Below are 15,769 nucleotides of genomic sequence, written 5' to 3'. Positions count from 1 at the left end.
AAGAAGTCAAACTCTCACCCTTTGCAGATGATATGATACTTTATGTGGAAAACCCAAAAGAATCCACTCCAAAACTGCTAGAACTCATATAGGAATTCAGTAAAGTATCAGGATATAAAGTCAATGCACAAAAATCAGTTGCATTTTCTATACACCAACAACAAGACAGAAGACAGAGAAATTAAGGAGTCAATCCCATTTATAATTGCACCCAAAACCGTAAGATACCTAGGAGTAAATGTAACCAAAGAGGCCAAGAATCTGTACTCAGAAAACTAAAAGTACTCCTGAAAGAAATTGAGGAAGACACAAAGAAATGGAAAAGCATTCCATGCTCATGGATTAGAAGAACAAATATTGTGAAAATGTCTATGCTACCTAGAGCAATGTACACATTTAATGCAATCCCTATCAAAATACCATCAACTTTTTTCAAAGAAATGGAACAAATAATCCTAAAATTTGTATGGAACCAGAAAAGAACCTGAATAGCCAAAGGAATATTGAAAAAGAAAGTCAAAGTTGGTGGCATCACAATTTTGGACTTCAAGCTCTATTATAAAGCTGTAATCAAGACAGTATGGTACTGGCATAAAAACAGACACATAGATCAATGGAACAGAATAGAGAGCCCAGAACTTGACCCTCAATTCTGTGGTCAACTCAGCTTCAACAAAGCAGGAAAGAATGTCCAATGGAAAAAACAGTCTCTCCAGCAAATGTTTTGTTGGGAAAATTGGACAGCCACTTGCAGAAGAACAAAACTGGACCATTTCCTTACACCACACACAAAAATAGACTCAAAATAGATGAAAGACCTAAGTGTGAGAAAGGAATCCATCAAAATTCTTGAGAAGAACACAGGCAGCAACCTCTTCGACCTCGGCTGCAGCAACTTCTTCCTAGAAACATTGCCAAAGTCGAGGGAAAGCAAGGGCAGAAATGAACTATTGGGACTTCATCAAGATCAAAAGCTTTTGCACAGCAAAGGAAACAGTCAACAAAACCAAAATACAACTGACAGAATGGGAAAAGATATTTGCAAATGACATATCAGATAAAGGGCTAGTATCTAAAATCTATAAAGAATTTATCAAACTCAACACCCAAAGAACAAATAATCCAATCAAGAAATGGGCAGAGGACATGAACAGACATTTCTGCAAAGAAGACATCCAGATGGCCAACAGACACACGAAAAAGTGCTCCACATCACTCAGCATCAGGGAAATACAAATCAAAACCACAACGAGATACCACCTCAGACCAATCAGAACGGCTAAAATTAACAAGTCAGGAAACAACAGATGTTGGTGAGGATGCGAAGAAAGGGGAACCCTCCTATACTGTTGGTGAGAATGCAAGCTGGTTCATCCACTCTGGAAAACAGCATGGAAGTTCCTCAAAAAGTTGAAAATAGAGCTACCTTACGACCCAGCAATCACACTACTGGCTATTTACCCTAAAGTTACGAATGTAGTGATCCGAAGGAGCACATGCACCCAAATGTTTATAGCAGCAATGTTCACAATAGCCAAACTATGCAAAGAGCCTAGATGTCCATCAACAGATGGATAAAGATGATGTGGTGTGTATATGTGTATACACACACACACACACACAATGGAATATTATACAGCCATCACAATTGAAATCTTGCCTTTTGCAGCAATGTGGACGGAACTGGAGGGTATTATGCTAAGCGAAATAAGTCAATCAGAGAAAGACAATTATCATATGATCTCACTGATGTGAGGAATTTGAGAAACAAGACAGAGTATCATAGGGGAAGGGAAGGAAAAATGAAACAAGACAAAACCAGAGAGGGAGACAAACCATAAGAGACTTTTAATCTCAGGAAGCAAACTGAGGGTTGCTGTAATGGAGGGGGGAAGGAGGGTTGGGGTGGCTGTGTGGTGGACGCTGGGGAGGGTATGTGCTATGGTGAGTGCTGTGAATTGTGTAAGACTGATGTATCACAGACCTTTACCCTGAAACAAATAATACCTTATATATTAATCTAAAATATATATATATATACCATAGGATTCCTTTTATTTAAAATTCTAGAACTTGCAAACTTATCTTTATTGATGGAAAACAGGAGTGGTTGCCCAGAGGCATGGGGAATGAGGAGGGACAGGAGAAAGAGACCACAGAGGAAGTAAGGATACTTCAGGGGTGATGGATATATTCATGACCTTGATGATAGTGGTGGTTTCACAGCTGTAAACAAGTCAGATTTATCAAATTGTGCACTTCCAGTGTGTACAATCTATGGTATGCCAGCTAGTCTTCAGTAAAGCTGCTGGGGCGGGGGAGGAGTGCTTCTCAGCCAAATGCAATATGTGAACCTGGTTTGGATCCTGATTCAGACCGTGAAAAGAAACTTACAAGGCAAGGGCACTTGACCTCTAGCTACTTGATGACATTGAGGACTTTGTGGTAACTTTTTATTTCCATAATGGCACTTTGGTGAAATCTTTACACCGGACATGATGTGAGATCTGTTATTTGCTTCAGAACAGTGTGGAGGTGGGGGGTCATGGAGGGGGTAAAGCTGTGGCAAGATCCGCCCTGAGTAACTGTTGAAGCTGGGTGATTGCAACAGGTGTGGTCAATACTGTTTTCTGGATCTCTGTGTTTAACGTTTTCCATCACTCCAAAAAAGAGAAAGTCCCCTGCTTTTGCTGTCCCTGTGATGATGTCCCTGTATATACAGGTGTTCACCTTCACCTGGAGAGAGGACATCCGGCCCGGAGACCCCCAGCACACCAAGAAGTTCTGCTTTGACGCCATCTCCAACACCAGCCCAGTCACCCTCTATGACTGCCACAGCATGAAGGGCAACCAGCTGTGGAAGTACCGCAAAGTAAGGCAGGCTGTGTGGGCGCAACAGGGCAACCGGCTTGATTCAAAAAAAGACAAGCCGATAAACACTCCGTGCCTCTGTCCTTCCCCCCAGAGAGCCCACTCTCTCACATATTTGTACCACAAACCTGCCATGCCCGACTTCTCAGTCGTTTGAGAGAAGCCGGAAATCCAGATTTTTATGTGGCATCTGTAGGATCTTAAATGTTGGCAACCGAGTCCACTAAAAAACACACACAAACCAAAGACACCATGAAAACCGGTGAAATTGGGCCAGAGACAAGCAGACTTAGGGCCCGGCCAAAAGTGGGTCGCTTCACTTCCACCCGCATCCCTCCGGGCCGGGCTCAGGCAGCAGGCCCAGGCCAGGCAAGGGAGGGCGGGGCAGGGGAGCCTGCCAGATGGGCAATTTGCCCACCCCGGGGCTCGAGTCTGCTTTGTGGTGCTGCTGCTGCTGCCGCTCGGTGTCCCCAGCGCCGCCTGGCTGATTGCCTCCCTCTTTCCTAGGACAAGACCCTGTACCACCCCGTCAGTGGCAGTTGCATGGACTGCAGCGAAAGTGACCACCGGATCTTCATGAACACCTGTAACCCCTCTTCTCTCACCCAGCAGTGGCTGTTTGAACACACCAACTCGACAGTCTTGGAAAAATTCAACAGGAACTGAGCCCTCAAATCTCCTCAGCAGGCCTGGCGGAGTCGTCCCTGGCCCCGCCGCAGCCTTCCCCTCCCGAGGGAGGCAGGGCTTCCGTGGGCACCGTGATGTGAGAGGTGCTGGCCAGCCGGCCCAGGGCACAGAGGGCTCTTAAAGCTGGTGCAAGGTGTCCACCTGGTCCCTAAAGCCCAGGGGTGGAGGTGGGGTGGAGAACAGACCCCACAGGAGCCCCCACAGAGAGCAGTGCCTGCTTTAACCCCTGATGGCATCATGGAAATCCCAGAGGGCCTTTTCAGCTTTGTTACCGCGGGCCCTTGAGCATTATGTGGGAGGAACGCAGGGCAGCCCTAGGCCACCCCACAGTGGGTCCCACAAGCTTGCCTAGCCTTCATATGGCTCATCCGGGATGGTCCTCCAGAAAAGGGGCAGCTTCTGCCTGTCTGGGCGGCTTGTAGCACCAGTGCCCTCATCTGCCCCAGGGAGGGAGGGAGGTGGTTTTTCTGGGGCCGCCGGTGCCAGACGTTCAGTATCTGCCTTTCGTGGGCCAACTGCAGTTACGGGCTTTGTCACAGCCCCAAGTCATGCAATCAAAGGCCTCACCTGGACTGTCACGGTGTTCAATACTGAGCACTGGCCAACTGCCAGGCCTGGGGGCAGAAGTGGGACCCCCAGACATTCCTTTGCCACCACGGACACATGGGCTCTCTCTCCTTGCTCTCTGGGCGCTTGAAATGTCCACATTAGTGCTTGGCAGGCACAGGACAGCTCAGCCACCAGCTTCTCAGAGCTGTGTCACATGGCCTTGGGCCGGTGGAAGGGGCCTAGTGAGAAGACCTCCAAACTAGATAGGCTGGCGGAATTTCCCTGATCAGTGCTTCTGTCTTCCTCTTTCTGTCTTGGGCAATCACCTGCCTCGAGAGGAGCAGATGTGTGAGGTGCTCCCCTCACAACATCTGGAGGCCTCCAGGGAAGACCGTGGGCAAGATGCCCAGCCTCTGACCTCATCGCGGCTCTAGTTCTCATGTAGAGCTCTAGAATTTTTCAAGAACTCTATCCTTAGATCACAACCTAGAATGCTACCCAGGATTCTGGTATTCTGGCATCCAGCATGCACTTCTGGAATGCTCTGACTGGAAAGAGCCAGCCAAGTGTAGTACAGTCAAGGCAGCCCCTCCTGCTTACAGACAATCTCTGAAATCCGAGGTTGGTGGTGTTGGGGGGTGAGTGACTTGTGTCCGTCAGCTCGTACTAGAGACCTTGGTATGACACGGTCCTCAGTGCAGTCCCGAAGCCCTGTGACTCTCCACCACCCTCCCAGCTGCGGTGGAATAAAGCGCCCAGTGTCCCACGAGCAGATGGACACCTAGGTCCATGCCAGTCCCTCATGTTTACCTTTTGCTTTGTTTAATTATGTGTCAGACTCCCAGAGGGCTCCCAAACTAACAGGAATCATTTCTGCAACCAGCCTGCCCCCCACTGATTCAGAAATGGAAATCACATTCCACAACCTATGGCTTCCACCAGCTAGTCCGGGAAATACTTGAAGTCGGTATTCCAGTTAGAGTTGGATCTCTCGATTGTGGCATTTACCAATGAAATGAGACATATATCTGGGAACAGAGCCACAAATCTGCCTTTGAGATGCTGGCTGATCTCAAGGCCATTTTTGTCTGGGGGGTGGGGGGAGGGATAAACTCCCAAACACCACCACCCCGATTATGCAAAGAACTGGCAGAGCACCACTTCCTCCACTTCTGCCCCCGACACAAGCCCTGCCCTGGCCACCTGCCGACAGGAGAGGTGGCCCCTGTGCTCCCAGAAGCTTCCTTGTTGATCCCTCATGTCTTTTCCAGATGAGTCCTCTATCTTTCGAAGTGGCCCTCCGTAGGAAGGAGTCCGAAGAGGAGGCCCCTTCCAGGATCTAGGAGAACAGGAGTGTTGCAGTTTGGAGAGCTGAATTAGGGGTCATCCTCAGAAAGCAATGCAGCATCATTAAAATAAAAACTGTGCCTTTTAAAAAGAAGACAAAATGCAAATGTACAGCAAATCCCTAAACTTGAACAATTTCCTAGTGCCTTGCTAGACAAACCTGCAGGGGCAGGGTTGGGGGGAGGGGAAACACTGGTGGTGGCGTGTGCATTTTCTGTTGGATGAGTGTGTTTCAGAACTTCTAATTTCAAGTAGGAGACGTTGGGCCCAGAGCAGGCAGGATCTGAGACAAAGAAGCCCTCAGGGGGCAGCAGGACAGCTCGTTTTGTCTGTGGCCTGGAAGGGCCTCAGCAGCCCTGGAGAGAGACCCTTGTTCAGAGGCCATGCCTGGAGTCCCCATCCCAGCCCCCAGACAGAGTGCCGAGCACTCGCTAGATTCCCAAGTGGTCCCATTCCGAGGGGGTGACTGTGTCCTTGGCAAGACCAGGACTGCTGGGACAGCAGGAGCAGCAGCCAGCAGGCCACAGCCTTCCTCTTTGCCATCCTTTGGTTCTCTTTCAAGTTTGGTTTGGCCCCCTCAACAAGGGAGGGGGAGTTCCCCTGAGCAGGTCTTATCCGGAGGTCCTGGGACTTGACAGAGTAATAGGGGAGGGAAAGAGAGACGTTCATGGCTTAGCCAACCAATGGACGGAATACTAAATACTGACCCCTCGTTTTGGCCTCAATTTTGAAAACCACCTGTCTCAAAGATTCCGGTTCCTGCTCACACTGCCAGCTGGCGCTCCGGAAAGCAGCCAGGAGTCTGCGGAGGTGCTTTCATCTGGGTAATGGGTGAGGGTGGGACCCCTTTTCCTCTCTTTATTCTGAGCAGGAGGTCACAAAACGGTGTGGCTGGACGGTGTATCTTGACCAGGGGGCCCACCAGCAGCCTTTCCACCGGAGGCCTCCAAAAGCATTTTGCAGTGCAGAGAGCATCTTTGCTGGAGATACAAGGCCTTGGGAGGGGGCCAAGTGTGCAGGCACATGTGAAAAGCCATCCCACCATGTGCCTCCGCCTGGAGGTTTCGACTTCCAAAACCATCTAGGAACTAGGCATCCACCCCCTGAGGAAGAACTAGTTTGGAGGCAGGAGGGGGTTCCTCCCATGGGCCTAGGGGAGAAGGAGCACTTCTTGCTGTAGGTGCGGCAGACAGGTCCCCAAAGTCCACATTGTCTTCACTTTGCAAACCTACCTGGTGAATTTCTTTTTCTCCTGAAGAAAGAGATGATATCTTGTAAAATGACTCCATGTTTCTTTCCATGCATCTTCATTTTTCTGTCTCTGAAGTCTCAAAAGCGTGGCAAAGCACTTTACGGTAGTGACTGAGAAACCTGGATTCCTTGCTTCAGTGATCTTAGCTTGTACAGGTTGGGGGATCTTTTCTAGTTCCTGGGAGGCTGTGCATTTTTAATGTTTTCTGGAGATTTTTAAGTGTGGAAGAGGGGCAAAGGGTGCAGTCCTACTCTGGAATTGTTTTCTACTTTCTCTTTGTGAAAATCCAAGTCCTATTTCAGTCCAAACTTGATCTTGAGCCAAGGCCCACTGCCACCTCTGGGGTTGGAGTTGGACCTACATCCCCAGTGGCAAGGCCCCCCTACACCTGCTGGTCACATGGCTTTGATTCTGCCTTGTCAGATAACAGGGTTGGGCTCCTGCTCTGTTTTGGGCTTGAAGACGGGGATCCCAAAGGGACTATAGGCAGGGAATATTGAGATGGCAGACTGGGTATTCCATACAGAAAGCTCAAGACCACCAACCCCTCTTCTGCCTGGAAAAGTGAGCCTTTGTGAAGAACTGACTTACCGCGTACAATTGTGATTGTGACTTGTTGAATAAACCTGCAGACTTTCTGTAACATGCTATCTGCCTTGTTCTTGTCACATACCATCTTCTACCCCATCATTCCCCACATGTTCAGTGAATGTCTGCTCACTACCCAGGATAATGAACAAGTTCCCAACAGCCATCTAGAGAAGGCAGACCCCCAACAACTAATGAAGATGATTCTAGATGTGAACAGGATGTTGAAGGATAAGAGACAAGATGTTTGAGAGACTGGAGTGGGGATCAACATTAGGTTGGCTGGTGAGAGAGTGCCTCTCTGTGAGAGCTGGAACACAGGAGGGAGTGGGATCCAGGCAAAGGGAACAGCTAGTACAAAGGCCCTGAGGCAAGGAGTTCCCCTGTTGAAGGCACAGAAGGAGGTGAGCTTCCTGGGTTAGGTGGATAACCCACACAGGGTCCTACAGACTACAGCCAGGACTTGAAGATTTCGGATGGACAGAACAACATGAAATAGTTCATTTCTGATGCTCACCTATCAGCCACAAATTTCTACCTACCAAAACATGGTGACGCTTTGAATATTAGATATATGTAATGCCACGTGGTAGAAAGAGCACTGGCTGGCCTGGCTCTGCAACGCACTGTAAGGTCTTGGGCAAATCGTGCCCCCTATCTAGACCTCAGTGTTCTGCCATAAACTGGGAAGGTTTTGGATGATGCTTCCAGCTCCAATTGTGGTTCTGTGGTTGAGACTTGGTGTGGGACTGCTATGACCAAGAGCGGAACTGCCTGCTGGTGCTGTCATTCAGAGCCCACCAGAGGGCGCTGTGGACTCACCCACGGCCGGGAGAAGGCCGATGAACAGGAGGGGGGAATCCGTTCACCTGCCACAGGGGCAGGTTTTGAGCACCGGAACCAGAAGGTCCATATTAAGTTAACTTTCTTCTAAAATTGTAATGGCTTCTTTATAAGATTAAATTCCTTTACAAGAAGAGAGAGAGGAGAGAACATTCCATGTGCACTGGCAGCATGTGCAAAGACCCTGTGTGGGGAGCATGGCAGGTATGACGGTCAGGGAGGCGGGAGCAGGGTAAGAGAGAAGAGAAAAGAAGGAGTGGGGGAGGGCAGAAGCCACACCCTGCAGGGCCTTGTGAGCCAGGTTAAGGAGTCTCTGAGCTTTATTTTTAAAGCAGTGGGAACTCTTAGAGGGTTTTTAACCGGGCAGGGTGAGAGCATCAGATGTGCCATTGGCTGACATGTATAGCCAGGAATGACTCAAGGTGCTGGGTGCATAGTAGGCATGAAAATCCAGGGCAGCCGGAATCTCAAAATTACTGATTGCTGGGAGGAAAGGTCCTTCCTCACTGGAGCAGGTGGGAAGACTGGGAAATTAAATTTCTCATTCATTTTAGCTCCTTGTTGGGGCTCTTGGCACTGAGTAAGGGCTCGATAAGTAATTGAAGAAGGGACAAATGGGTGAATAATATAGTGCCAGCTCATGCTTTAGGCTATTTTCCCTGCACTCACAGCCCACAGACCTTCTGAGAAAGAGTGCTCCTACCTCTGTGATACGCTATGTGTTCTTGAGAAAGTCCCTTCCCCTCCCCAGGCCTCAGCTTTCCCACATGACAGTGGGAAGAAGGGGACCAAATTAGATCATGGTCAGGTAGGACTGCTGTAGTCCTACAAATCTTACATCTGGTATTTTGCAGTGACCCTGATCTCAAGAATTTATTTTCCAAGCTCAACCAGGGGATGAGAGTGGTGTCCCCTCTCGGTCCTTGTTGGAATCTCCCATGCTAGGGCTTCTGGGCTGTTGCTGAAGCGAGTGCAGGATTCAGTATCCAAAGCTTCCTTCCTGCAGCTGCTCACAGCTCTGTCCACCTCTGGCCGCAGGCAGCTGGCTCCCCTTTGTTGCCCCTCAAACGCCTGGGCTGCGTGGCTCAGCGATACCTGGGGACTGCGACAGTGTCCCAGGGCAGCCCGCAGTTCTCACGATCCGGTCCCGCTTGCTGCAGACCTGGCGGGGTGATGGCCCTCAGTGTGCTCATGCACACTCACACACACAATGCCACAGAAACAAAGGAAAACCTGGTGAACCCTCAGAAAAGCAGGTTTCTAAGCAACTTGGCAGCTCTTGTTCATGAGCCCCTTGGAATTGAAGTAGCATCTGATCTCCTGCCAGCTCCTGCCTAAGGATGGGAGGAAGGGGATGATGGGTCTGCCTTTCCTCGAGCTGAGCGCTAAGCTCCCCCACCACTGGCCTCTCAGCCTGGGAAGCCGAGGCCTGAATCCTGGAGTTGTCCACATCGTGGGGTAAGTCCCCACGACAGTTTCTTGACAGCTACAGCTGTAGAATCCCAGGGCTTGGTCATTCAGACGACAAAAGCAAACTGAAATATACACTGTGAGCCCACAGTGGTCCATGCTCTGTGCCACAGTAGTTGGCCCCAGCTCTGTCCTCAGCCCTGGAAATACAGAGCTGAATAAGGGACAATCGGTGACCTCTTCAGCCTAGTGGTGAGAACAAACAGGGGCCCAGCGACGCCTGATTACTGCTGCACTGCTTGTAACTTTACCCTAGGCCTCTACGAGAAAATGAAAACTTCTTAGCTAGGTCCTAACAGCCCTTCCAGACTAGCCCCTGTCTGCTTCTCCACCACCTCCTCAGCAGGGCTCAGGTCCCCGCAGGCCAAGTCTTTGTCACCTCCAGACCCCTGCTGGTCCCACCACTTGGGATATGCTTATCCACCTGGCAGCTTCTTTCCATACTTTGAGTCCTAGCTTAGCTTTCCCCTCTCCCAAGAAACTTCCCACCTGTCAAGAATATACCTCCTGCACACATCATTCTCGTCATGCTGAGCAACTGTGTAGCCTCCTTCATGGCACTTCTCCTGATACACAGCTCATTGCCTTTGTTCACAGTCGTTCTGTTCTATCACATCACCGCGAACACTGAATTCGCAAATATTGAACCACACCCCTAAGGCAAGTACAGAGGTGGGCTCCCGTGAGCCTCGGCCCACAACAAGAGCCACATAACCTTGTTTTATGTACATTTCGGTTTAAAGACACCTTATTTAATGTAGGTCATTAATTTGTCAATATTTATGTGCAACCTCCTAGAATCGGCTGAATTACTCCTTAGGAGAAGTTTGCTTGGTGATCTAGTGTTAAAGGAAGGAGAATCAGAAAGGGCAAAGGGATCTTCTGCTTTCCCCTGAAGGCACATACACTCCCCACTTCCATACATAATTGGTTTCTGAAAATGGGACTAATGTCAAAAGTAAAGAGTCAAACAAAAGCCTTATTTTGTCAACAGGGCACATTTATTCCTAGGGAATAAAAAGGATATATATATATCAATATATGTATGTGTATATATATATATATCAATATATGTATGTGTATATATATATATCAGTTGCAATTACACCTGCATTTTTTAATACAATTTTTGACGATATATTTCCTGCTTTTCCTACTATTTCCCCAATTTGGTTATTTTTCTTCACTAATCAAAAAACATGCATAAGGGGTGCCTGGCTGACTCAGCCAGTGGAGCATGTGACTCCTGATCTCAGGGTTATGAGTTCAAGTCCCACAATGGGCCTAGAGCTTACTTTAAAAAAAAAAAAGAGGGGCACCTGGGTGGCTCAGTGGGTTAAGGCCTCTGCCTTCGGCTCAGGTCATGATCCCAGGGTCCTGGGATGGAGCCCCACATCAGGCTCTCTGCTCCATGGAGAGCCTGCTTCCTCCTCTCTCTCTGCCTGCCCCTCTGCCTACTTGTGATCTCTGTCAAATAAATAAATTAAAAATCTTTAAAAAAAAAAGAAAGAAAGAAAAAAGATGCTTTGGGTGTCTGGATGACTCAGTTCGTTGAGCATCTCTTGATTTTTTTCGTTCAGGTCGTCATCTCAGGGTTGTGAGATAGAGCCCCAAATGTAATATATGCATGCAAATAAAATGCTTTAATGGACGCTGGTGCTTAAAAATAAACAAATGGGTGCCTGGGTGGTCTCAGTTGTGTCTCTCTGTGTCTGTCAAATAAATAAATAAAATCTTTAAAAAAAAAAAACCTTTACCCACTTTTTAATTGCCTTGTCTTTTTTATTGTTGAATTATAGGAGTTCATTATATATTCATACAAGTCCCTTATTGTATGTATGACTTGCAAATACTTTCTCCCATTCTGTTGGTTGTCTCTTCACTTTTTTTTTTTTAAGATTTTTTATTTATTTATTTGACACAGAAAGCACAAGCAGGGAGAGCAGGGAAGGAAGAAGCAGGTTCAGCAGGGAGCCTGACATGGGGCTCCATCCCAGGATCCTGGGATCATGACCTAAGCCGAAGGCAGACATTTAATTGACTGAGCCACCCAGGCGCTCCTCTTCACTTTCTTGATATACACATACTTCTTATCACTACTATTGGTACTTTGATTTTTGCTCCTACAAAATTTTTTAAGATGAGGTTAAGATACAATAAAACAATCAAGTAGTCTCCCAATTGATGCTGCGCTGATGGATATGGCGACTGCCTGAGTGAAAACTGAGCACAGCCTTGCCATCCAGCAAGATGATGTCTCCTTCCCTAACCTGCAGAAATCTCAGCTTGGGTACAAGGGGAAGTTTAGGGGCATCAGCGTGTAATGGATGAACATTTACTGGATACGAGACAACACTGTGCCAAGTGCTTTACAGTATCACATCAGATGCTCACAATCACCCTATCAGAGAAATACTATTATCGCACCATTTTACAGATGAAGAAAATAGAGACTCATAGGCTTCATGTGAGCTGTCAGCAGTCCTACAGCTAGTGAAGTGGCAGAGCCGGAGTTCAAACCAGGGTCTTTACTCTTGCCCACCACACCAGTGGCTACCATTGGCCCACGGCCGATGCCTGTCAAGTGCCAGAGTCAGGGGAAGCTTTTACAGGTCCTCAGCAAGATGAGGAAAATGAGGACAATATTGTGGGTTTTTCATAAAACTAAATCTATTCCATTTAAAGGACTGGGCTTGGGGTCCCTGGATGGCTCAGTAGGTTACATGGCTGCCTTTGGCTCAGGTCCTGGGATCGAGCCCCATGTCCGTTTCCCTGCTCAGTGAGGAGTCTGCTTCTCCCTCTGTCCCCATTCACCCCGCTCATGCTCTCTCTCTCTCTCTCTCTCAAATAAATAAATAAAATCTTTTTTAAAAATAAAAACAGGGGCACCTGGGTGGCTTAGTCATTAAGTGTCTGCCTTCGGCTCAGGTCATGATTCCAGAGTCCTGGGATGGAGCCACGCATCTGGCTTCCTGCTTGGGTGGGAAGCCTGCTTCTCCCTCTCCGACTCTCCCTGCTTGTGTTCCCTCTCTCGCTGTGTCTCTCTCTGTCAAATAAATAAATAAAATCTTTTTTAAAAATTAAATAAATAAAAATAAATTAATTAAAATTAAAATTAAATGACTATCCTGTATCTGAGATTCTTCAAACTTCTTTGGTATTCCATATTTCTTACTAAATAATACCAAAGGATGGTTTTTTATTGTTACAAAAGAAATATAGGCACATCATAAAATATGCAATAGGAAAAGAGGTTATAAAAATTAAGTTCTTCTTACCTTTCTTCCCTTGTCCTACAGTTCCCACTGTGGAGGCAGCCACAATGACTAGTTTCTTGTGTTTCCATAAAATATGTATTTGTGTATAAACCTTTTCAGAAAAACAAATGGAATTTATACTCTGCATACTGCTTTGTATCTTTTTTATTACTTAATAAATTTTTTGGTATAGTTGAATATATTTAAAGTGATTTGTTGAGGGGCGCCTGGGTGGCTCAGTGGGTTAAGCATCTGCATTCGACTCAGGTCATGGGGCTCCCTGCTCTGCGGGGAGTCTGTTTCACCCTCTCCCTCTGCCACTCCCTCTGCTTGTGCTCGCTGTCAAATAAATAAACCTTTTTTGAAAAAATAAAGTGATTCATTGAAAAATGCTTGCTGAGTCCCATTCTTATTACCCACCCGAACTGGAGAATTAGTTTCATATGCCCTGGAGCTACAACAAACAGGACAGACCCAGTCCTCGCCTTCATGGAGCTTAGTATTTGAAATGCGGACAATTGCACATTACGGTGAGTGCTAATAAGAAAAGACACTGAAAGAATAGCAATGGGCAATGGGGAGGGGGAATTCCTTTTAATCAGGGAAGGTTCTCTGCAGAGGTGACATTTAAATTAAGACTTGAAAGGGGGCACTTTAATGGGTACATCAGTTAAGCTTCTGACTCTTGATTTTAGCTCCAGTCATGATCTCAGGGTTGTAAGATTTAGCCCTGCATCAGGTTCTGCACTGAGCCTGCTTAAGATCCCCCCCACTCTCATCTCTCTCTTTCTCTCCCCCCACCCCACCTCTGTCCCTCCACCATCTCTCTCCCTCTCTCTAAAAAAAACAAACAGGGGCGCCTGGGTGGCTCAGTGGGTTAAAGCCTCTGCCTTCGGCTCAGGTCATGTTCCCAGGGTCCTGGGATCGAGCCCCGCATCGGGCTCTCTGCTCGGCAGGGAGCCTGCTTCCTCCTCTCTCTCTCTCTGCCTGCCTCTCTGCCTACTTGTAATTTCTGTCTTTCAAATAAATAAATAAAATCTTTAAAAAAAAAACAAACAAACAACAACAACAAAAAACACTAAGATTTGAAAAGCTAGAGCCACCTGTGGGTTGGGAGGAGAAGCAGAACCACATTCCAGGTAGAGCCAAAAGCAAACGCAAAGACCTCGGGGTAGGGTGGGGTTGAATTTATTTGAGGAACTTGGGGCAGAATAACAGAGCTGGGGCAGGGCAACGTAACCAGATCGCAGCTGGAACCGTCAGAATGCACTGGAAGGCTGGCACGGGGCCTTAAGAAGGGTGCAGCAAGGTCTGGTTTGTATGGAGGCACTGTCAGAAGAGAGTGGTTTAGGGACCAGCTCAGAGGCCAGTGACGCATTGTAGGCACAAGATGATGGTGGCCTCCTCTAGTGCTGCTGGCCATGGGGTATGAAGCAGAGGGGACAGATTCTGAATACCTTTTGGAAGGAGAAGAAAGTGCTTCGATAATGGGTGGGCTTTGAGTGGGGTGAAAGGAAGGGAGAATCAAGGGGGTACAGGCTGCATAGTTAAAAGATTCGGGGAACAGAAAAGTTTCTAACTTGAACATCTGGGTCTGCGATGACTCTGGAGCCTCTGAGCAAAGAACTGGATGTTGCTTTCTGCAGTTCAGAAGAGAGGCCTCAGCTAGAACTATAAGGTTGGGAGTTATATACCTGCGATTTTAAATATCTGGAGGTAGATTTGGGCGTGGAACAGAATCTTACAGCTACAGACTCAAGTTGCCCATTATAAAACCTAGCTTTTGTCAAAGGCTTATGTTCAATTGACAAATCTTGTTATTCCATTATAAATCTAGTGATTTTGGGGGCGCCTGGGTGGCTCAGTGGGTTAGAGCCTCTGCCTTTGGCTCAGGTCATGATCCCAGAGTCCTGGGATCGAGCCCCGCAGAGTCCTGGGATCGAGCCCCGCATCGGGCTCTCTGCTCCGCAGGGAGCCTGCTTCCTCCTCTCTCTCTACCTGCCTCTCTGCCTAGTTGTGATCTCTGTCAAATAAATAAAATATTAAAAAAAAATAAATCTAGTGATTTTTCATATAAAGATAAGATCACTTTTACTTGTTCTTCGATTACTGTTGAATTAATTCTGAAGTTTTAGTACATTCAGTCCTCCTTAAACATTTCACAGACTTACAGCTTTAATTAATCAAATTTCCTTAGACATTTCAGACTACAATTACAAATTTAATATGCCTAATTTTCTCAAACACTTTAAATGCCCAACAGGGCCGACTTAAAAATCTAAAAAGCAAGATCTTTCTAAGCACTTAAGCAACTGTCGTAAATTAATTACCTAAATTTATAAATGTAGCAAAGCAGATTCTCTTGGCCGTTTCAACAATCTCAAATCCTACACAAAGCAGACCAAGAATCACAGAAGCTTCTATCTGTATTCATTTCTTCATTATCTGAATATTTATATTTCCTTTCTGGAGTTACGGATTTACTCCCCTAGCAAAGGAATCAGAATTTTTCCAAATATTGCTATTTGGAACTGAACTACATAATAACATAGGGGAGAACTTACGATAAAATATTCCTGGAAGGAAGACTCTAGGATTGTATATAAAGGGTAGTTAAAAGCATATGCGCCGCCCCCCCCCTCAAAAAATTACACAGAGGTTGGGGTTATCAATCTGGGTCCAATTAGGAGAGAGAAATCACATGGCGTTTTGAAAGGAGGAAAATTAATGTGGTTATTAATTATAACAGGGTACTGTAGTAAAAGAGAGTAAAGAGAACTCTAAAGAATACAGAAATAACAGATAAGGAGCAGCCAATACCCCTATGGCTGAGAAAGAGCACCCAAGGAAAAGTCACCCATCTGTCCTCCTACCCTGCTCTAGGGGCAATGCCAGGGGAAGCTGG

General features: G+C 47.0%; 1 protein-coding gene across 1 annotated transcript in view; it reads left to right on the top strand.

Annotated features, from left to right (window-relative positions):
- The window catches only part of GALNT10 (polypeptide N-acetylgalactosaminyltransferase 10), a 216,625-nt gene extending 209,276 nt beyond the window's left edge, over positions 1-7,349 (top strand). The window contains exons 11-12 of the mRNA XM_045999768.1: positions 2,723-2,872; positions 3,379-7,349. Coding sequence (XP_045855724.1) covers positions 2,723-2,872; positions 3,379-3,537 — 309 coding nt within the window. The 3' untranslated portion in view covers positions 3,538-7,349. The remainder of the gene's footprint in view (positions 1-2,722; positions 2,873-3,378) is intronic.
- Positions 7,350-15,769: the final 8,420 nt, after the last annotated feature.

The sequence above is a fragment of the Meles meles genome, chromosome 3, assembly GCF_922984935.1.
Source record: "Meles meles chromosome 3, mMelMel3.1 paternal haplotype, whole genome shotgun sequence".
NCBI lineage: Eukaryota > Metazoa > Chordata > Mammalia > Carnivora > Mustelidae > Meles > Meles meles.
The sequence above is the reverse complement of the archived record's forward strand: the minus strand, read 5'-3'. Positions and strand labels throughout refer to the sequence as shown.